Below are 23,856 nucleotides of genomic sequence, written 5' to 3' on the forward strand. Positions count from 1 at the left end.
GAGGAGCAGAATACGGAGAAAGGGGAAAGCAGAGGAAAAATATTCACGCCAATGGGTAAAAGGGAAAAGGTGAGAAGGAATGGAGTAGGAGAGGGAACCAATGGATGGGAAAGGCGGAGGAAGAAGGGGGAGGGGCAGAAGCCAATGGGGGAGCCGGGACGCGAGCGAGAACACGGCCCCGCGCGCTCGCTCCCTCCCTCCGGCTCCGGCGCTCGCGCCTTCCCAGGCTCCCGGGAGACGAGGGCAGGGGCGGGGCCCAGCCGGGCGCGCGGCGCGGGAGGCGTCGCGAGGTGAGGGCGGCGGGGGCGGGGGATTGTGGGGAGGACGGTGCGGGTGCGCGCGCGCGCGCCCCGTCGAGGTTGCGCCGCCGCTCCGCCCCCGGCCGGGTGTGTGGCAGCGCGCGCGCGCGCGTGTGCGTTCCGGCGGTGCGCGCCGGGAGAGATGCTGAGGTAAAGTTCGGGAGAGAGGGAGAGATCCGTCAGCGCGAGGGAGCCCGAGTGGCCGCCATTACTGAGCCCGGCGCGGCGGCGGGCGCCGGGGAAGGGGGGAGGGACGGGGCCGCCGCTGGTGGCGGGGCGGGAGGGAGGGTGGGTTACCCGGCCTCGGGAGCCGTAGGGCTTGAGGTTTCGGGGCGTGTGTGTTGGGGCGGGCTGGGGGAGGTGGCTGAAGGGACGCGGCGCTCGGTGAGCGCGCCAGGGAAGAGAGGCGAGCAGAGAGTGGAGGAGGAGGCGGCGGCGGGAGCGCTCCCCAGGAATGTCGCTGCCGCCGCCACCACCGGGGCCGCTGCCGTTGAGGAGGAGACGGAGGAGACCGACGGTGTTAGGTAGGACCTTGCGACTCCCCGCTCCTCTGGGCCTGCCCGTTAGCCCCCTCCCCGCCGGGAACCCTCCTGCCGCCCACTGCCCCGCTCGGTCGCCGCCGCCGGTTGTAACCAGTTCAAGGGGCTGGGGCCCCGCCGCCGCGGAGGGGAGCCCGGCGCCGCGCTCTGTCCTCGCAGGCCGGGGCGGGGAGCGGCTGCCGTTGGGGGGAGACGGGCGGCGTGAAGGGCAGAGAGGCCGGGGGAGGGGGCGCTTTCCCCACAGGTGATGGGGCAGGGGTCGGCGGAGGCCTGGTGGTGGCCGGAGTCCGCTCCAGCCCGCCGCCCTCACTTGCCCTGGTCTCGGATGGTGCGTGGGGGAGGAAGGTGGCGGTGTCTATTAGCCAGGCGGCTGCTGTTAACGAGTTCCACCTGGAAGGGGAGAGGTAGGGTGGGCGCATATTCGCGGAGACGCAGTCTTCATTGCAAACTTGAGCGCCTTTCTGGGGGATCGGCCCTTTCACTTTTTCCCCCTAGCTTCCCCCGGACCCTGGGTTCTGTTCACCAATTTCTTGTCTGCTCCTAAAGCTCGGGGTAGGATGTGAGAAGTTGCACTGCGCAACCAAAACACAGAGCCCTAAGGGTTGGCTGCGGCCGGGTTGAGGCTTTGAAATTGAGTTTTCGCTAGAATAACCTCTAGATTCTCCCTGTTTCCACTGAAGAAAAGTATCGGGGTGGGGGTGGGGAACTGCGCGGGAGCGCGCGCGCACTTATCCACACATAAATACACTCACTCCCTCTCTCCCTCCCTCTCCAGCGTTATTAGAAATGCAAGTGAGGTGGAGGCTCAGGGTGTAGCTGAGGCTGAAAGGTGCTCGGACGTCTAGGCAAACTATCAGGACTTTTAGTAAAATTCCGAGAAAGTTGTAAGGAAGATGGTTATGCTTTTACAATATAATAGAAATCCAGTTTGGGCCCACGTTTAATATATGGAATTCGAATGTTATAAGTATAGACCAAAAGAGGCATACAGATGGTGTGTACGCGCGTTTTTAAGTTTAAATTTCCATCGGTAATTTGCTTTTGCATTTGTAATTGGTAGGAAACGGCATCATTTTCTTTTAAAGTGTTCAGGTATGAAACAGTGAAATGCGTCGCTATGTTTACTGATCTTTTCTTATGCAGTCTTCTACAGGTGTTGGGAGGGCGGGGTTTGCCGACTCCACTTAAATTCCAAAACCAGTATTCAATTTGAATGTATTAATAAGTGTTTATTTCCATTGATGTTCTCATTCATTTCAGGGACTATTTCTCTAAATCTGCACTTAAGATGGTTCTTTTAACAAAAATTTGATCTGGATTCAACGCTTCAGAAAAGTATTTGGTTGAGGAAAATATGTTAATAAAATGTGTTTGGAAGTACTGTCAATTCCGGTTTATTTTTAATGTGATGAAACTGTATTTTTTCGTATTCTTAAATAGACGTACTGCCCATACCGGTAACCTACTAGGGAGTTTTCAGATTAAGGTTTCGCTTCCATTTTAAATTGCTTTTTCATTTTTGGCTCTTTCATCTGTTCTTTGAAATTGACCCACGTTTCTTGTATCTATAGTCCATCAGAGGAAGACACTGGTAAATGCAGATTACCAAAAACTTGCATAGGCCTTGGAGCATGTGATTAAACATACATGACTGAAAATCTGGGTATATCTGTGCATTTAACTTTCAAGAAATAGCACTACTGATCTAATTGACTTAAAGCAGAAATTAGAGCAGTTCAGTTTGTTGTCATGTGTAGGCTACATTTTTTTTAACCCACTTCAGCATTTTACCATTCTTTGTACATTAATTATAAGAGCATTGGGGAATGGGGTGTGTTACACTTGGATATCCAAGAATTGTCACAGAATTCTGATATCTTTATCAGTTTTTTAGCACTCCTCCCCCACATTTAAATTACTTTAGCACTTTAGAAATTGTATTGCAAGTAAGGTCTTAATTCTGTCACATAGTACTTATCCTAAATGTTTTGAAACCAGGACCCCACCCCTCTCTTTTTCTGTTTGAAAGGCTGATTTAATCTGTACACTTAACTCTTGGAGAAAATTATTTCGACCTTGAAAGTTAAGATTTTTTAAGGAATAAAATATTGTATCTGCATTCTTTTTTTGGAATTAAAGTTGTGGTACAGATTAGAATAATATTTTGTAACTCACTTTTACATTGAGGAAAAAGTCATTTCTCAGGAAAACTACTAAACTTTTACTTTTTCATCATTAATGGTACTTATCACAGGTGTTGCTTTTAGTATTCAGTTCTTAAACATGAAATGGCATAATCGGGATTTTCTTAGTAGCTGCAGAATGTTTTGTCACAATTAAGTTTCCATAAATATTATTTTTGAAATTTGTTTGGACTGATTTTTTCTTTGCATACCCAGAAAGTATGCAGATAATATAGTTGACTCAAGAAGTGTTGTATGGTGTTCCATTTTAGTAACATTTGTGTTTCTAAAGGATGTTTGTAAAATACATTTGGGGTACACCATGGGAGTTTGGTTTTGCAAAGAACTGTGAAGAAAGTTTGTAAAGTGTTCCATTATTTGGTGACTTGAGTAATCAAGCTCCTATTTGTTTAAGTGAAGGTTGTTGATAATTTTCTCAAACTAGGAAAACAAAAATACTAGTTCACTGCTTAGAGTTTTAGGTATGAACTTTAATTGGTTTTCAAATTCTGTTCCTTGGATCCCTTATGGATTTTTGCTGGATGCTTTGAGACTTCCTCTGATATCTCACCCTTAGAAACCAGGGCAGCTTTTATTTTTGTCTATTAAAAGTATTCTTTCTAAATACAAGGATTCCTTTGAAAAAAGAAATCATCTGTATTAAAATTTGTTTGAAAGCGTCCAGTTTGTATTCATTAATTCAGATTAACTTCATTCGGCACTTATGTGCCTGGCCTTAGGGGTATCAAGATAAGTTAGAAATAATGTAGCTCAAGCTATAGTTGAAGCAGTAGTAACTTTACGGTAATAAATATTGATGGTTACAAGTACTAAGAAATATGGAAAAGAGAACCACTGTTTATCAGAGCCTCTTTGGGAAACCTTTACAGAAGAAGCATTTGAATTTGAATGTTTTGACTGCAAGTAGAACTTTGAAAGTAAGAGAGACAAAAAGTTTTTGTTTTGTTTTCTCTGTATTTTGGAGATTGTCCACAATTCCTTAGATTTGCAGTCAGATAAAATAGGTTGTTAATATTTGGTCATGTCTGTATTTTACTCCTTAAAACTATTGGGGAAAAGTTATGCATAACTGTAATTTTTGGATTAAAATAATGACTAGTATGTTTCCATTTGGTTAGATTTTCAAGCTTTTCATCACGAAGAGTAAATGGAAAAATGAATTTTCATTTTGCTAGCTTCATGTTAGATTTAGTTTTTTTATTATCCCTGACCAATATTTTATTGTGCACCTAGGCATTAGAGTGATACAGGAAATGTTGCTCTCTTAACAGAGCTTACAGCTTTGGTGTGGAGCTTTGGTGCTTGACAATTTAGGAATAAATGCCAGTTAACACAGTAGAGGAGCCATATACAAAGCAGTACATATTGATTTAAAAATCGGTGTAAAGAAATTTAGATAAAGGAGATATCGTTTTGAAGTTGCAGGATTGGGATAAGTGAGAAAAAAAAGACATTAAGTTAATGACATTGTGGACCCACAGCATAACTCCTTGTGTGGATAAATTAACCGGGGCTGGGGGTGGGGTGGGGGAGGAATGTAAGGTAAAAATGTGCAAACTCAGTTTGTACATTGTAAGGCAAATTGAAGGATTTGGGGGAAAATATTAACACAAGATTAATAGAAGGAATAATGGGGAAATAAATTATCTCTGCATTCCTATCTTTGTTAACTATATTTGGCATTGTCAAACAGCCTTGGAAAACTGATTCTTTGCCTTCTAATAGGGTATACAGTTTGTTCATTTTCTTCCTATTCAGTATTGTGATCCAGCATTTTATATTTCTTTCTATACTTGCCTTTTTAGAACCAAGATAATATCTCTCTTTATTTTCTTCTTTATTTTTGTTTTGGTTGACTGTTAAAGGGAAGGACAGACAAAGATCCAGATTTCTACTTTACTGTCTAAGTTTATAACTCTTGGAGTGCTTGTTACAAAGGGTATCACATCAAATGGTCTCTTAAATTATTTTCTCAAGTTTGTGATCTTGAAGTTGATGTTACTAATCTTGACTTTACCTCATTTCATTTCTGTGTTTTCACTTGTGTTGGTAATACTATCACCTGAAACTCAAGTGTTAGCACCATCTGTTGCTGAGACTGATTAGTTTTTCTTTAAGAAACTTGACTCATTTGTCTTTTATTTCCTTTATCTAGTAGCCAGTCACCAAAGTCTTTGTCTTGAATGGCTCTTTTCAGTTCTGTGATAGTTCAGGTGCTTTCGAGCCTCTAGTGTTTGCCCATCTCTTAGGCACTGTGCCCCTCCAAATCCAATTTTGTATTTCACTTCTAATTTAGAATGGTTTCTTATTGCTCACTACAAGGTCTAACTCCTATTTGCCCTTGAAGACCTTCCATAGACATATCTTCAGAAATAAGTAAGTTTCTACTTTCTAACATGGCAACTGTATTCAGCCACTCCACACTAATCACATACCAGGAAGGACTTTTTAAAATCCAAAGCCAGTGTCTTTTTCAGAGTTTACTCAAATCCTTAAATCTATTGCAGGAGTCTGCAGACTATAGTCTGTGAGCACAGTCCAGTCTGCTGCTTGTTTTTGTTTAATTGCTTTTTACATTTTGAAATGGTTGGGGAAACAATTTTGAATAATATTTTGTAATATGTGAAAATTACATGGAATTCTGATTTCATTGTCTATAATGATCATTTGTGTAAATATTATCTGTGGCTTGTAGTATTTATTGTTTGACCTTTCACAGAAAAAGTTTTCAAAGCCCTGACCTATTCTAATTTGTACTGATCTTTCATTTCTTTGAGTTCTCATTACATTTATCAGTCTTATAGTGTATCACATTGCCTATGTCTCCCCATCTGTAGTACTTGTTAAAGAGTGGGCAGTGATTTTCAGCCTTTTTTAAAAAAATCCATACCTCCTTTTTAGTCTATACCCTTTTTTGAGATTTTTATTTGACCACTTAATGTTCCCAGAAGTAAAAAATTGTAGTTTGTTTTCCCTTCTGTGTAGCATCACAATAATGAATGGCAAATTATGCCCTTCCCCTCATGTCTCCATTCTCCAAAGTGAGAAAAAAGAACTTGGACCCTGGAAGGGAGTATATTCATAGCTCCCTGGCTTAGTCAGACCACCCTCCCTGACCACCCTATCTAAACTTCTGCCATAAAGCTAAGCAAATAGTAGCTAAGTACAGTATATATTTAATGGGTTGTTTACATAGGTTGATGTAAATGAGGTGACCCATGAGTCTTCTGTTTTCACCGCAGAGTAAAGAAATGGACTAGGAAGGGCTGAGAATAACTTCGATACCATATTCTCAGAGACATGTTGTTAGAGGAAAATGTGGCTTAAAAATAGGATTGGCAGTAAATCTGTTTGGGAATAGTTTACACCATTATGTTCTACAGTGAAACTTTTTCAAACAATAAATACTTGAAATATCAAAAGATAAAAATGGGTAAAAAGCAGAATTACCTTTGCTGAGTAGAGTTTGGAGAGATCCCAGACTGCTGCATACTGAGACCCTTCTGAAGTACCCTTCAGGCTTAATGTTTATAAACCCATTATTTCTATTAATGAGCAGACTAAAGGTCTTGGAGGGAGAACTGGACTTTTTATATTAGAATATTCTGCAATGCTGTACCTTATGGATCCATAATAAATAGTATGTGATTTTTGTTAATTGTGACTCTGAATGTGACTTCAAGATTTTCCAGAATCTGAGTTTGAAGATTGATTCATTTAGTCATCAAATACTTGATCTTCCATGTATGTCAGGCGCTGATCTGAGTGCTGGAAATGTGGTTAAAAAATAAAAAATCTCCATCCTAACGCTTTATCCTGGATCCTACCAAGATACGCTTCCACAAAAGCTAATTTATGGGAATATGACTTTAGCATTCCTTTCAACCTTAAGGTTGTATGCTTTCACCTTAAAGAAAATACGGAATATGATTGACTCTCCTATAGGCATTAACGTTGTTTACTTAACTCTCTTTTATATGTTAAAATGGCTTTCTCATTTTCTCTTCTAATTTTTATAGCGTAAGTTTGTATTGAGATATACTTAAGAAAAGTATATTATGAAATAGGCAATATTATGCTGCATTCATCTTTTAGTATACAGTTGATATTTTTACTCTAAAACTTTTCTAGGTAAGTTTATCTAAGATTGTGGAATATATGATCATCTTTGGGCTTGAATCTGTCTTCTGTCTTGAATATTTGTTTACTTAAGGGATATTTTCTTTATTTGACCTAAAAAAAGATGGAGCAGGGCTTCCCTGGTGACTCAGTGGTAAAGAATCCTCCCTGGTCTGGGAAGATCCCACATGGTGCAGAGCAGCTAAGCCCGGGTGCCACTACTGTTAAACCTGTGTTCTAGAGCCCAGGAGCTGTGACTACTGAAACTTTGTGTGCCTTAGAGCCTGTGCTCCGCAACAAAGGAAGCCGCTGTAACAAGAAGCCTGCACACAAAAATTGGAGGATTGCCCCTACTCTCTGTGACTAGAGAAAAACCTGTGAAGCATCAAAGACTCAGCGTAGCCAAAAATAAATACTTTTTTTTAATTAGAAAAAAAGAATGTAATTACAAAGCTGCTTCTGTGTAATTAGGCCTTTGAAATGTACTTTTCTGTAGTAAATGTTTGTGATTTAAAAAATGTTAGTGTCAAAAATAAAAACTAGGTGATTATTCTGACTGAATACAGGCATACTTTGTTTTATTGTGCTTTGCAGATCCTGAGGGTTTGCACATTGAAAGTTTTTGGCAACCTTGTGTAGACCAAGTGTATAGATGCCATTTTTCCAACAGTGTTATTTTTTGATTAAGATATGTACATACAGACATAATGGAAGCACAGTTAATAAACTACAGTATAGTGTAAACTTTCATATGCATTGAGAAACCAAAAAATTTGTGTGACTCACTTTATTGTGTATTTGCTTTTTTGTGGTGTCTGCAACCAAACATGCAGTATCTCCAAGGTATACCTGTACATTATTATAGACCATAGTTTTTATTCTGATAGCTTAAATTTTGACAAAATTTTGGAACCTTGAATATATGTATATTTTCTCCATAAATAGCTTTATGATATCTTTTAGGTTAATAAATTGTAGCACTTATTTAGTAAGCCTAACATGCTTTACTTTTTATTTTTTTTTAACCAGGGAATTAAGAACATTTGATTGTAGTATTTATTAGGCTTCATACATTTATTGAATAGCTACTATGTGGGAAGGACTATTTGGGGCTCTTGGAATATGATGATGGAATGAACAGATTTGTGCATTTGTACATCTTTTTTAAACCTAGAATGGGGAGGGGAGAGGGATAGAGTTAATGACAAATAATAAAGTTGTAAATTAGGATAAGCAAAGGGGAATTTGGAGATTGATAGGGAAAGTAAGGGCAAAAGTAGGAACATGTTTAGCTTGTTCAGGATTCTTCACTATGACTGGAATAGAATGAGGAATGAGGAGAATAAAATGGGAATAGGTCAGAGAATAAGATATGGTTAGAGAAGGTAGATCTTGTAGTAAGCCATTGAAAAAACTTCACTTTTACTTTCTTTGGAGCCACAGGAGAGTTTTAACCTCAAGAAAGGGAGGGTCTGATGTATGTTCTAAAAGAAATAGTCTTGCTGCTCTGTGAACAGACTGAGGAAGAGGAGCAGGAGTGGAAGCAGAGAAATTAGTTGAGAAGCCTTTGGAGTAATGAAGAGCCAGAGATGAGAATGGAATGAGATCAGACTTACAGCAATAAAGGTAGTGAAAAGCAGTGATTTCTGAATGTGTTTTGAAGATGAGGCCAGCTGGAATTTCCTGACAGCATGTAGTAACTTGGAAGTGTAAAATATTTTTTTAAATAAACTTTTTATTAATTCATGAGTGCAAGAGGTTTGTGAAAAGTTACAAAATTTAGTTTAAATCCAGAATTACTAAGAATCTTTCAGTTGGCTAGATTCCTTATAGAACTTTAAAAAAGAATTTTTTTATTTTTGCAGAAAGCCACCTCATGTTATTAAAACTCCATTAAAAGGATCGTGTTGTGTTTGAATGACTTAAAACATTTCAAAACTTAGTTGTAGAGATAGCTTCATGTCAGCACAGGTGTCCAACTTTAAGATTATACATTGTCATTAATTTCTGTACAGATACTTATTCTAAACATTTCCTTGAAAGTTTATAGGATAATCTTAAAGGCAGGAGGAGAAATTACATTGCAGGTTATTACAAGTAGCACTAATGCTTAAGAAGGGCTTCCCTAGTGGCTCAGTGGTAAAGAACCTGCCTGCTGGTGCTAGAGACATGGTTGAATCCCTGGGTCAGGAAGATCTCCTGGAGAAGGAAGGAAATGGCAGCCCACTGCAGTATTCTTGCCTGGGAAATCCCATGGACAGAGGAGCTTGGTAAGCTACAGTGCATGGGGTTGCAAAAGAGTTGGACATGACTTAGTAAACAACAGTGACAATGCTTAAGAAGGTAAAGGTTGGTCATCAAGAGATTCAGCCCTATAACTTTGAGTAGGTCATTATTGCTTTTTATCTTGGTTTCTATATATTTTTTTTTACAAAGATTAAGTTATGTCAAAAATAGAAAAGCTATGTCTAGATCGACATAGTCAAGGATTAACCACTAAAAAATACTTGGGGTTTTCAAATTGAATCTAACAGCCTGCCTATAGACATTGGCCATTAGCTTATTAGTGGGAAATTTTAAAAAGGCATTCTTTTTTTCTCAGTACAGAAGAAAAACTACCTTGGTTAGTTAATGGAGTGCAATTTTGACTTGAATAGTGAGGGCCAGTAGATTAATTACATAAACTATCCAAGTGTCTGAAAGTAAATTTCCTTATAAACTTGTACAGAAAGTATAGCTTTCTTCCTTGAGGTAGTTATACCATACTCACTCACATGACAAAATCTTTTCTAGGACAAGATGACAGTAGTTTTCTAGTCTAGGGTTTCTCAAACTTTTTTAAAATCTGAAAATACTTTTAAACTAAAGCTTCTGAGTTAAGTAAACCTGTAAGTCAGATAAAGAAGGCACTGCTCTGGTGAAAAGTTGGAGATAGCAACTATTTATTTGTCCAGCATTCTTTCCTACCTCTAGATAAGTGAATTTTCTCACCAGATAATCACTATATGGTGACTCATGACAAAAACTCTGGATCTGACTTCAAAAGGCCAGCAGGTAGCCTGTCTGAGAACATTGTTAGTAGAAGGAACATGGATGTTCTTCACTGTGTCTTAGTGGTAGTTTACTGTGAATTTGGTCTCTAAACCACACATGTCACACAAAGCTACCTTGTTTTTAATTTGAACTTTAATATTTGTAAGTCAGAGACTGCCACTAATTAGGATGTGTCAAAGCCTTAGTACTGAAAATTTGTCAATACAATAAGAGTTTTATTTCTCAATTAAATAAAAAGCCTAGTTTTCAGTGATTGATAAAAGGATGATGACTTCATGCTTCCATTCACCTTACGTTTAAGGGCTTTTTCTTTCTGAAACTTTAAAAATTCATTTTGTGGTAGTGTTTTTATTTTGACTTTTATGCTGGATAACTTTAGATAGAAAAGTATCTCAGTCTTCTGAGGTTTATGCTTTAGGAGAGCATGAATGATTCTTTTAATGTGTTTGGATAAGTATTTGTAAAAAATATTAACCAAGATATAACCGTTATGATAAGGATTAGATTTGTAGTTGAAAATTTTCCACAATACTCAGGTCCATATAACATACTGTTACTTCTCTATTGAAAATTTTGTGTTTCCAGTTTTAAACTGGAAAGCAGGGAACAGTCTTTCACTGCTTTGAATTGCTCTTAATTTTCAGAATAGATGTTTGTCCACCAGAGTTAATCAAGAGCTCTGCGTAGTTCTGGTGTTTGTAGAATTCAATGTAAAAATTCCCCAAAGTAATCGCTGGTTATGTTTTCTTTTGGTGTACATTTAAAAGGATATCGTCTGCAATTTTTCACCTGTCTAGTAAGAAAGAAAGATAGACTTTGTATTCTGCTGTTTGCAGGTTGTTTTTTTTTTAACTATTTGTTATGGAATCACTATGCTATTTTCAGAAACTAATTTCCCTTTTTATTGCTCTTTATAACTTTTTTATCCAGTTAGTTCAGTGTTTTCTTTTCAGTAAATATCCATTAAGTAGCCCAATTGTTGTTTTCTGTAGTTTAAGTAAAGAATGTTAAACTTGATGTTCAGTGCAAATATTCAGTTTGATCACATTAAGTTTTAAAATTTTTTTTACTTGATAAAAGAGAGTTAATAGGATTGAGTGGGACTGCCCTAATTTCTTACACTGCTAGTTATTGTATGTACTGCTCTCAGATAAATACTGGTAAATCACCAGCCTGAACACGTCATTTTTTTTTTTTTTATAAATCTTCAACAGCTTCCTTGATTCCAACAATCAAATCTTAAAAACAGAACTTAATATTTATTAAGCATTTTTTCTTTGCATTTAACATTAACAAAGAAAAACTTGGTTCTTAAATCTGTTTAGATAGGCAGCTCCATTTTATACATGGGGGAACCATGTCTCAAAAGATTTAGGGTTTTACTGTTGTTGTAAACTCATAAATGTTAGGAATTTAATTTGAAGTCATTTCCATTTATTCATGGTTTTCTACTACTGATTTTGGTGCTTCAATATTATATTACAAAAGTGAACCTAATATTTTGCTTGAGTGTTTGGTGGCTGATACATTTAAAATTAGTATTTCATTGAGGTTGCTAGGATAAACTTAGAGAATACAAGAATAAGTCTTGAGATTTTATTTTAAAATATTATTGTATTAGAAATATTAGTCAGAATTTTAAATTGCAAGAATAATTTCTTTTTACCATTAGTATAGCAGATGTGGACTATAATCTTAATAGATATTTACTTGCAATTTTGAGGGTAGTGGAGAAACCACATATTTGGGGCAAACAGTGGTTATTTTCTGACCTTTTATTTGTTTTTCCCTCATGGTCTTTATGATCTTTTATTTTGTCTGGATTGAAGATATTTTTCATATATGTTGATGTACATGACTGGATATTTTCCTTGTGAAATTTGGTATGGTAGAAATTATGTATTGCTTTTAGTTAAACATCAAAAGAATGTGAAGAGTCTCCAAATAAAACCATTATAAGAGACTAATTCATTGTTTCCACACAGATAACCTGAATTAAATTGCATGCAAGTCTTATAGGTTATTTGTTGTTGTTTTTATATCAAATAATTCTAAAAGATTGTCTCAGATATATAATCTTTAAACTCTTGAGCTTTGTGCTACTCAAAATATGATCTGTGAGCTTTTTGTAAATACTCTGAGAGGAAATAAATGCAGGAATCAAGAACATTTAGAAACAGTTTGGCAGTAATTTTTTTGTGTCTTGAATCTAATAAGAAATTGGGACATACATTTTCTTAAAAGATTTCATTCAGATTAAAAATTTCATTGTTTTTAAAAATTGACTTGTGTGTATGAAATAAAAATTGGTCCTTAGTTTGAGAAGTGTTGATCCAGTTAATCACTGTAATGATTTGTATTAACTGTTCATTTTTCTTCCATTTTCTTGTTTATGTATATGAATATATTTAATTGGTTTTTTATATAATATTTGATAGATTGCATAAGACTTTTAAAAATTCGAAGATCTTGCTAAATTCACATGAAATTCCATTTTAGGGAATAAGGTTTGAGGAACCATGTAATAGAAAGCAGATAGTTTTTTAAGTTGTGGAGAGTTGTTAAGGCAACTAGTTTGTTTTAGTTATTATCAAACATAGCCTCCAGACAGAGAAGACAGGAAAATTGAGGGAAGGGAAGAACTAGAAACAAAATGCATATTTGGTTAATAGGGTTTCATTTTAAAGTTTGTAAAATCACATTAAAATTTGTATTTAGTTTTTTTAGTTGTTAGATTTGCCTTAAATTTTGAGGTCATTTTGCACTTTTAACAGTAAATCATAAACTGTCTTTGGTGATTTCTTAAAATACTGTGACATCGTTAACTTGTCTGGTGCTTTATTATAAACATCTTTAATGTGTATGTAGTTCAGCATGTATAATTCATGACTAAGATTTGTCCTTTTTCTCTTTCTAGGAAGATGATCCATATGATCTTGAAGACCTTTCTGCACAGAAATGAGGGAAATACAAAGAACCAAATGTAGTTCTGAAATGTGGGATCTGTATTTTGAGATGATTTTATTTTCAAAATGAGAAGTATATCTGGTTATCTTTATGAATGTAGAGACATGACAAGAGAGTTATGATGGCAAAAAACAAAGAGCCTCGCCCCCCGTCCTATACCATCAGTGTAGTTGGACTCTCTGGGACTGAAAAAGACAAAGGTAACTGTGGAGTTGGAAAGTCTTGTTTGTGCAATAGATTTGTACGCTCAAAAGCTGATGAATATTATCCAGAACATACTTCTGTGCTTAGCACCATTGACTTTGGAGGACGAGTAGTAAACAATGATCATTTTTTGTACTGGGGTGACATAACGCAAAGTGGTGAAGATGGAGTAGAGTGCAAAATTCATGTCATCGAACAAACTGAGTTCATTGATGACCAGACTTTCTTGCCTCATCGGAGTACGAATTTGCAACCATATATAAAGCGTGCAGCTGCCTCTAAATTGCAGTCAGCAGAAAAACTAATGTACATTTGCACTGATCAACTAGGCTTGGAGCAAGACTTCGAACAGAAGCAAATGCCTGAAGGGAAGCTCAATGTAGATGGATTTTTATTGTGCATTGACGTAAGTCAGGGATGCAATAGGAAGTTTGATGATCAACTTAAATTTGTGAATAACCTTTTTGTCCAGCTATCAAAATCAAAAAAACCTGTAATAATAGCAGCAACTAAATGTGATGAATGTGTGGATCATTATCTTAGAGAAGTTCAGGCATTTGCTTCAAACAAAAAGAACCTTCTTGTAGTGGAAACATCAGCACGATTTAACGTCAACATTGAGACATGTTTCACTGCACTGGTACAAATGTTGGATAAAACTCGTGGCAAGCCTAAAATTATTCCCTATCTGGATGCTTATAAAACACAGAGACAACTTGTTGTCACAGCAACAGATAAGTTTGAGAAACTTGTACAGACTGTGAGAGATTATCATGCAACTTGGAAAACTGTTAGTAACAAGTTGAAAAATCATCCTGATTATGAAGAATACATCAACTTAGAGGGAACAAGAAAGGCTAGAAATACATTCTCAAAACACATAGAACAGCTTAAACAGGAACATATAAGAAAAAGGAGAGAAGAATATATAAATACTTTACCGAGAGCTTTTAACACTCTTTTGCCAAATCTGGAAGAGATTGAACATTTGAATTGGTCAGAAGCTTTGAAGTTAATGGAAAAGAGAGCAGATTTTCAGTTATGTTTTGTGGTGCTAGAAAAAACACCTTGGGATGAAACTGACCATATAGATAAAATTAATGATAGACGGATCCCGTTTGACCTCCTGAGCACTTTAGAAGCTGAAAAAGTCTATCAGAACCATGTACAGCATCTAATATCAGAGAAGAGGAGGGTAGAAATGAAGGAAAAATTCAAGAAGACTTTGGAAAAAATTCAGTTTATTTCACCTGGGCAACCGTGGGAGGAAGTTATGTGCTTTGTAATGGAGGATGAAGCCTTCAAATACATCACTGAGGCTGATAGCAAAGAGGTGTATGGTAGGCATCAGCGAGAAATAGTTGAAAAAGCCAAAGAAGAGTTTCAGGAAATGCTTTTTGAACATTCTGAACTTTTTTATGATTTAGATCTTAATGCAACACCTAGTTCAGATAAAATGAGTGAAATTCATACAGTTTTGAGTGAAGAACCTAGATATAAAGCTTTACAGAAACTTGCACCGGATAGGGAGTCTCTTCTACTTAAGCATATAGGATTTGTTTATCATCCCACTAAAGAAACGTGTCTTAGTGGCCAAAACTGTACAGACATTAAAGTAGAGCAGTTACTTGCCAGTAGTCTTTTGCAGTTGGATCATGGTCGCTTACGGTTGTATCATGATAGCACCAATATAGATAAAGTTAACCTTTTCATTTTAGGGAAAGATGGCCTTGCCCAAGAGCTAGCAAATGAGATAAGGACACAATCCACTGACGATGAGTATGCCTTAGATGGAAAAATTTATGAACTTGATCTTCGGCCTGTTGATGCCAAGTCGCCTTACTTTTTAAGTCAGTTGTGGACTGCTGCCTTTAAACCACATGGGTGCTTTTGTGTATTTAATTCCATTGAGTCACTGAATTTTATTGGGGAATTTATTGGAAAAATAAGAACTGAAGCTTCTCAGATCAGAAAAGATAAGTATATGGCCAACCTTCCATTTACATTAATTTTGGCTAATCAGAGAGATTCTATTAGTAAGAATCTACCAATTCTCAGGCATCAAGGGCAACAGTTGGCAAACAAGTTACAATGTCCTTTTGTAGATGTACCTGGTGGTACATATCCTCGTAAATTTAATGAAACCCAAATAAAGCAAGCTCTAAGAGGAGTATTAGAATCTGTTAAACATAATTTAGATGTGGTGAGCCCAGTTCCCACCAATAAGGATGTATCAGAAGCTGACTTGAGAATTGTCATGTGTGCCATGTGTGGTGATCCATTTAGTGTGGATCTTATTCTTTCACCCTTCCTTGATTCTCATTCTTGTAGTGCTGCCCAAGCTGGACAGAATAATTCCCTAATGCTTGATAAAATCATTGGTGAAAAAAGGAGGCGAATACAGATCACAATATTATCATACCATTCCTCAATTGGAGTAAGGAAAGATGAACTGGTTCATGGTTATATACTAGTGTATTCTGCCAAACGGAAAGCATCAATGGGAATGCTTCGAGCATTTCTGTCAGAGGTTCAAGACACCATCCCTGTACAACTGGTGGCAGTTACTGATAGCCAAGCAGACTTTTTTGAAAATGAGGCCATCAAGGAGTTAATGACTGAAGGAGAACACATTGCAACTGAGATCTCTGCTAAATTTACAGCATTGTATTCTTTATCTCAGTATCATCGGCAAACTGAGGTCTTTACACTGTTTTTCAGTGATGTTCTAGAGAAAAAAAATATGATAGAAAATTCCTATTTATCTGATAGTACAAGGGAATCAACCCATCAGAGTGAAGATGTTTTCCTGCCATCTCCCAGAGACTGTTTTCCCTACAACAACTACCCCGATTCAGATGATGATACAGAAGCACCACCTCCTTATAGTCCAATTGGGGATGATGTACAGCTGCTTCCAACACCTAGTGACCGATCCAGATATAGATTAGATTTGGAAGGAAATGAATACCCTATTCACAGCACCCCGAATTGTCATGACCATGAACGCAACCATAAAGTGCCTCCACCTATTAAACCTAAACCAGTTGCACCGAAGACAAACGTGAAGAAATTGGATCCAAACCTTTTAAAAACAATTGAAGCTGGTATTGGTAAAAATCCAAGAAAACAGACTTCTCGGGTGCCTTTGGCACATCCCGAAGATATGGATCCTTCAGATAACTATTCAGAACCCATGGACACAATTTTCAAACAGAAGGGCTATTCTGATGAGATATACGTTGTCCCAGATGACAGTCAGAATCGTGTTATTAAAATTAGAAACTCATTTGTAAATAACACCCAAGGAGATGAAGAAAATGGATTTTCTGATAGAACCTCGAAAAGTCATGGAGAACGGAGGCCTTCAAAATACAAATATAAATCTAAAACCCTGTTTAGTAAAGCCAAGTCATATTACAGAAGAACACATTCAGATGCAAGTGATGATGAGGCTTTCACTACTTCTAAAACGAAAAGAAAAGGAAGACATCGTGGAAGTGAGGAAGATCCACTTCTTTCTCCTGTTGAAACTTGGAAAGGTGGTATCGATAATCCTGCAATCACTTCAGATCAAGAGTTAGATGATAAGAAAATGAAGAAGAAAACCCACAAAGTGAAAGAAGACAAAAAAGTAAGTTTAATTTATGGTTCATAATGTTTCTAAAGATGTTTGTTTTGACTTTTAAAAAATTATTTTTTTAAGATAATGGATTTGACGTCAGTGAGAAGTTAGGCTGTTGTTATTTAGTAAGTGTAATTGGCAGCTCTTTTTAATTTTCTGAGTATTTTGTGAGGATTGATTATTTTTTGTTACTTCATTTTATTTACTTGTGCTTTAACTTATTTATTTCGCAGAGTCAGACATGACTGGGCAACCGAACAGCAAAAAGCTTATTTGGGGTGGGAGTTTGATTTTGTATTCTTCAGCATAAAAATTCTAGGTGAATATGTAGATTCTTTCTACAGAAACTTAGATATAAAATGCTTTTGTTCATTTTCTCTGTTTGTAAGCATCCTATTTGTCTGTTTTTCCCTTTAGACTTAGCAGTTTTGCAGCTTGATTTGTTGACATAAATACATTAATTTGATATGTTGGCATATTTGATATATTGTTTTCTTGCGCTTTGCTTTTTGCGCTTCCCAAATACTGCATTTTTTACAAATTAAAGGTTTGTGACAACCCTGCAATGATCAAGGCTTCATAGCACCATTTTTCCAGTAGCATTTTCTTACTTCTTACTTGCTTTTGTGTTACATTTTGGTAATTCTCAAAATATTCTAAATGTTAAAATTATTATAGTATTTGTTACAGTGGTCAGTGATTTTTGATGTTACTATTGCAAAAAGATTACAACTCACTGAAGGCTCAAATAATGATTAACACATTTTAGCTACATTTTAAAATTGATGTACATACATTGTTTTTTTTTAAGGCATAATACTGTTGTACACTTAATAGACTGCCATATAGTGTACATGTAATTTTTATATGCACTGGGAAACCAAAGAATTTGTGTGATTCACTTTATTGTGATATTTGTTTTTAGGCAGTGGTCTGGAACTCAACCTGTATTATCTCCAAGACATGCCTATATAACATTGCTTTAAATTTTAGATTCATTGTGTTACAATACTTGAACTTAAAGAGAATTGGAAAACCTGATATTTTGGAAGCTTTTAGATCTATAAGTGATTTTTTAATCCTTCAGTGTTTAACCTTAAACATAAATGTCGCTTAAATGTTTGAACCTCTGTTCTTTTTTTTTTTTTTGTGTAATAAAGTTTTATTAAAATATAAAGGAGATAGAGAAAGCTTCTGACATAGGCATCAGAAGGGGGCAGAAAGAGTGCCCCCTGAACCTCTGTTCTTAAAAAGATAAACATAGGTTACAGTGCAGCTTTATATAGTTTCATGCTGCAGTTATACTTTAGGGCTTTGTATTATATGTGTACAGTGAAGTGCCTTGGATGTCTCCAGGACTAACTATTTATATCATAGTTATCCATGGTATTTTTCCTTTAAGCATTACAGAAAAGCTGGAGCATTTTAGTGCAGCTTTTGTTTGCCTGGAAATTGTTTTCATTGTGTAAGCTGGACTTGAGTAAGTTGTCTTCTGTTTCAGTTTAGTGAGCATTCACTAAAAACCTGCTGAATGCTTAAGTCTGTACAAAAAGCTGTTGAAGGATATAAAAGAATTAAAGATGCGCATCCCTAAAAAAGCTTAAATGTTAGTTTGAAAGACAGTACCCTGTTTTTGGAACAGTGGTAGAAGAGTAATACTAGAGCACTGTAGGGAAGCATAGTGTAATAGTTAAGAGCACATGATCTAAAGCCAGAGTGCTAGGATTTGAATCAGCTTACTAGCTGTGTAACTTCTGTATACTCCTTTCAAGGAAGATGGAAGTAAACATATTTCCCTATGAGAAATACGTTCATAGTTATTTAAAATAGTGCTTGCTGCTGCTAAGTCACTTCAGTCGTGTCCGACTCTGTGTGACCCCATAGACGGCAGCCCACCAGGCTCCAGGCAGGAACACGGAATGGGTTGCCATTTCCTTCTCCAGTGCATGAAAGTAAAAAGTGAAAGGGAAGTCACTCAGTTGTGTCCGACTCTTCGCGACCCCATGAACTGCAGCCTACCAGGCTTCTCGGTCCATGAGATTTTCCAGGCAAGAGTACTAGAGTGGGGTGCCATTGCCTTCTCTGAAATAGTGCTTGGCATGTGGTAAATTGATTAAATAAAAAAGTATATACATTATTTTGTGATAATACTGTCAGATACATATATTAAGTGAACACAAGATGAAAGATCACCATAGGGGTATAGAGTTAGGGTCACAAAACTTCATGAAAAAGGTAAATCACCAGGTTTGAGTATTTTGATTGGTTTTTAGGAAGAAGAAAAGATACTTTAAGAGGGGGAAGTCATTTGTACAGAGGTGTAAGATTGTGTCTAGGCAAGTTAAGATACAATAGGAAACTGTCCCAGTTGAAGGTATTGTGCAATATCATTGCCTTTATAGGGAGTTGGTGATGGGCAGGGAGGCCTGGTGTGCTGCAGTCCTCAGGGTCACAAAGAGTTGGACACAACTGAGCAACTGAACTGAAACTTATGAGTCTGCTAAACTGAAGAGCTAGTTCAAATCCAAAAGCAGTTAGTTAAGCAGGGCCTAAGCAGTAAGAAAATTGTTTTATACTTGAGATTCCAGATAGGAGGAAATTGACATCAGGTAGTCTAGCTAGGAGGCTGATGTACATATTCAGTTTTGAAGTGATGAGTACAGAGACCAAATGAGAAATCAACAAAACTAAAAAGTTTTATTATATGAAAAGACTAGAAACATAGACAAAAATCTGGCAAGATCAGGTAAAAAGAGAAGGTGTAAACCCTGAGAGTGAAAAGGGGAATATAATTACAGATAGATCAGATTAACAAGTGGAGCAAGCAATGTTACCCCACTCCAGTACTCTTGCCTGGAAAATCCCATGTTCAGAGGAGCCTGGTGGGCTGCAGTCCATGGGGTCGCTAAGAGTTGGGCACGACTGAGTGACTTCACTTTCACTTTTCACTTTCATGCATTGGAGAAGGAAATGGCAACTCACTCTGGTGTTGTTGCCTGGAGAATCCCAGGGACGGGGGAGCCTGGTGGGCTGCCGTCTATGGGGTCACACAGAGTCAGACACAACTGAAGTGACTTAGCAGCAGCAGCAGATTAGTAAGATAGTAGAAAATACTGTCAACAATTTAGATCAATAAATTTGGAAGTTAAGCAAAGTTGAAGTCCATGACAAGAAAGCTTAGAATAATCCTGTAACTGTTAAATAAGTTGAAGTAGTAGTTACATCTTAGCACAAAAATACCAGGCCCAGGTAATTCTACAGGAGACTTTTTAAGGAACAGGTCATTCTAATGTTCTACAAATCCAGAAAATAGAGTAAGAGAATTCATTCATTCTCTGTGAAGTTATCTATTCTTAGTCCCAGAGCCAGTCAATGATAATATAAGAAAGGAAAATTGTAGTCCCGTTTTACTTATGAGTGCACATGCAAAAATTTTAAACTGCAAGTCCACAGACCGTTAACTTCAACTTTGAAATCCATAACCTCTGAAAATAAAAAATTTTTGTAGAAATTTGGCAGCATGATCTGATTTACCCTGTTCTTGGGAAAATCCTACTTGAACTGGTGTGTGAGGCTACATATAATCATTGTTCGTCTTATTTTAAAAAAATCCATGTAATTCACTGCAGGTATATTCATGTATTTGAACACAGGGTACTGACCCACAGTTTGTTGGGATTGTTAGATGTATTTAAGCACACAAAAAAAGTCAACAATATATAGAAACTACTTGATAAAATTTTTTTCATTAGCTTCCTACTAATTTAGTGGAAAGCTACTAAATAAATTATGAACAGATGAGAGCTTACTTGAGAGTAGGTATCTATAAATACGCAAACAAGTGAAATCACTTTAAATAACATCCTCATGAAGGAAATGAATTCCCTTTTCACCCAGAAACAAGATAGAATGTTTATAATATCACCACTTCCAGTCAATATTATACAGAGATCCTAGTTAAAGCAAAAAGATAAGGAAAAAATAATAAAAGCATGAGTATTGGAAAGAAACAAAATTTTCATTAGTGGCTAATGATATGATTGGCCTATGTAAAAGCCAAATAGGATCCACAGATAAATTATAAATAAAAGAGCAGAGTTAGTTCCATATATCATCAGTAATCAAGTCAGTTGCATCTCTATACATCAGCAATAAATAACTAGAAAAAATAATTAGAGAAGACACCATTTACAAAAGCATAGCAGATTATCTACTGCCTGGGAGTAATTGTAACATAATGTGCAAACCTCTGTGTTGAAAAGCATAAAACATTATTTTAAGTCATTAAAAAGTATCTAAATAAACGGGGAGCTGTTGGCCTTCCTGTCCCTGAATGTGGCTTGTCATAAAGAAGTTATTGTTCTTCAGGCTCTACATCTCTAGATTGTGTTGTTTCACTCAAAGTGTCAAAAGATTTTTCAAGAAATTTTACACAGATTCTAGTACAAATATGGAAGAGTAAATAGTAAATATAAATATTGAGCAGCTAGGACACTTCTGAAGAAGAAACGCAGAGGTGGAGTGGTGATATATGTGCTTATTCTGTCAAATTGTGTAGAACTTTAGTATTTAACACAGTGTGGTATAGAGACAGTCACATTGACCAGTAAAATAGAAAGCTCCCAAATATACAGACCTCTAACTCAGAACTGTCCTTCCGAGTTACCTAAGGCTGTTGAACACTTGAAATGTGGCTAATCTGAATTAGGATAAACTGGTCTACAGGGTAAGTAAAGGCTTCCCTGAGACTTGTCATTTTTTAGATCTGATAGACGAATAGAACTTAACTAGGGGAGTGGTTGGGTGGATGGAAGAATATTTAATCCTGAATGAATAGAACATGTGCATGTTCTTAACGGAGGTCACTGTGACTAGTCAGTGATCGAAAACCGTTGTTGACAAACTTTCTGTAACGAGCTAAATAATAAATATATGAGACTTTGAAGGTGTAGTACATCCTATATCATAACTGCTCAGTTTTACTGTTGCAGTGCAAAAGCAGCCATGGACAGTACGTAAATGAGTGAGTATGGCTATTTTCAAAAAACAGGCAACAGGGTAAACTGGTCCGCTAGGTCATAGTTGGCTGATACCTGATCTGTGGGAGAGAATGGTACAAGGAGAGATTTGAGAGTGGGGACTGGACTCGGACCTTTTTAGTACTGATGGACTTTTTGTTATTGAGCCTAAGAGTAAATTGAAATGAACAGAGTTAGTGAATCTGGAATCACTTGGTTTCAGTGTGTAGTATGGGTTGAGTGATACGGAAGACCAGTAGGCATTTACAGTAGCCTAAGTGAATCATGATGAAAGATTTGAATAGTTGGAGTCGGGAGGGAGAATGGTGGCAACAGATAGAATGGGGTGGATTTGGTGAATATATTGCATATATGAGGGAAGGGTAAAGACGATGAATGAGAGAGGAAAGATACCACCTTGGTTTCTAGCTTGTGCAGCTTAATCAGTGACAATGCTGTTCCTTACGTGAAGTGAAGTCGCTCAGTTGTGTCCGACTCTTGCGACCCCATGGACTGTAGCCTACCAGGCTCCTCTGTCCATGGGATTTTCCAGGCAGTAGTACTGGAGTGGATTGCCATTTCCTTCTCCAGGGGATCTTCCCGACCCAGGGATTGAACCCAGGTCTCCCGCATCCTAGACAGACACTTAACCGTCTGAGCCACCAGGGAAGTTCCTTACATAGAGCATTGGAAATTTGCCAGGTTTGGAGTTGAGGGGTAGAAGTTAGAGTTCAGGTGGAGGTGTCAAGTAGGCATTTAGATTTGCAGATCTTCAGAGAAGAGGTCTGAGTTGGAGATGCATATTTAGGAGACAGTGAAGCAGACATGGCAGTAGATGAAATGGCATAGGGAGAGTGAATACAGTTGTCTAACACAGCCTTGAAGAGCTACCAACGTTGAATGGCCAGGTAGCAGAGATGATCCTTAAAGGTAGGGAGAGTAAACATAGATCACATACCCTTTCTTAGCTGATGGCCTCACCTGTAAATTAAAAATTACAATATTTTCCTTGTAATAGTGATAGAAATTGGAACTATGTGTTTCAAATGCTTGACATGTAGCAGTGCTCAATGAATGCTATTATAATGTGCTTCATGCCTGAAATATCCCAGTATACTCCCATCTGTATTTTAGAATAGTCCTCTGTCCCATTTGCTGGATTACTTTCCTGACTCATTTTTAAATTAAATACTCCTAAGTTTTGCACTTAGGTGAATTCTGTGATTTCTGATCCTAAGTTTATGCACTTTCATTTTCTCGCTAAGAGAAAAGTTCATTCTCTTAACCTTTGTTCTTTGATTCCAGCATGGGAGCTATAGTCTAGGAATACTTTCTTAGGTTCCTTGACATCTGGAAAATCATAACATTTGGGTATTAGCGGCATTTAAAAGAGGCTCAAAGACCTGATTGTCCTAATGTGGGCTTTAATTGTCATTTCTGCCAATCAGAGATGGCTTTATGCTCAATTATCTTTTGTTCTGTACCCCAAAAGGAGTTTAGTATTAGTTGTGGGAACAAGAGCTGCAAGATATTTCTTGATTTGGAAAGATCTGTAAGGATTATTTTCTTAAATCATGGCCCATTACACATGTATATCTGTGTAAAGGAAATTTTCTAAAACAATACCTACTTTATAAGTTATTTTGATTTTCTAGCCTATTATAGTGAAAAAATAGGTGCTGGTTGTGATCTATTAAATTGATTTTGTAACTTACGAGCGCTTGTAAAACAGTGCTTAAGAGAATGAACTAAGTGAGAAATTTTGAATTATATTGATAAAATTGCCAGTTTTTCACACGTGCATGCAGTGAACTGAGGTACTTGTCT

At 37.3% G+C, this 23,856-nt stretch overlaps 1 protein-coding gene across 3 annotated transcripts in view; it reads left to right on the plus strand.

Moving 5' to 3' along the window:
* Positions 1-266: 266 nt before the first annotated feature.
* The window catches only part of ARHGAP5 (Rho GTPase activating protein 5), a 73,697-nt gene continuing 50,107 nt past the window's right edge, over positions 267-23,856 (plus strand). For 2 of the 3 annotated variants that reach the window (XM_069559469.1, XM_069559471.1), the window contains exons 1-2: positions 417-823; positions 13,133-17,020. In XM_069559469.1, coding sequence (XP_069415570.1) covers positions 13,301-17,020 — 3,720 coding nt within the window. In that variant the 5' untranslated portion in view covers positions 417-823; positions 13,133-13,300. Of the gene's footprint in view, positions 824-13,132; positions 17,021-23,856 lie in introns of all 3 variants that reach the window. The other variant, XM_069559470.1, reaches the window with a different exon arrangement.

This window comes from Ovis canadensis, chromosome 18 (genome assembly GCF_042477335.2).
Source record: "Ovis canadensis isolate MfBH-ARS-UI-01 breed Bighorn chromosome 18, ARS-UI_OviCan_v2, whole genome shotgun sequence".
NCBI classification, from domain to species: domain Eukaryota; kingdom Metazoa; phylum Chordata; class Mammalia; order Artiodactyla; family Bovidae; genus Ovis; species Ovis canadensis.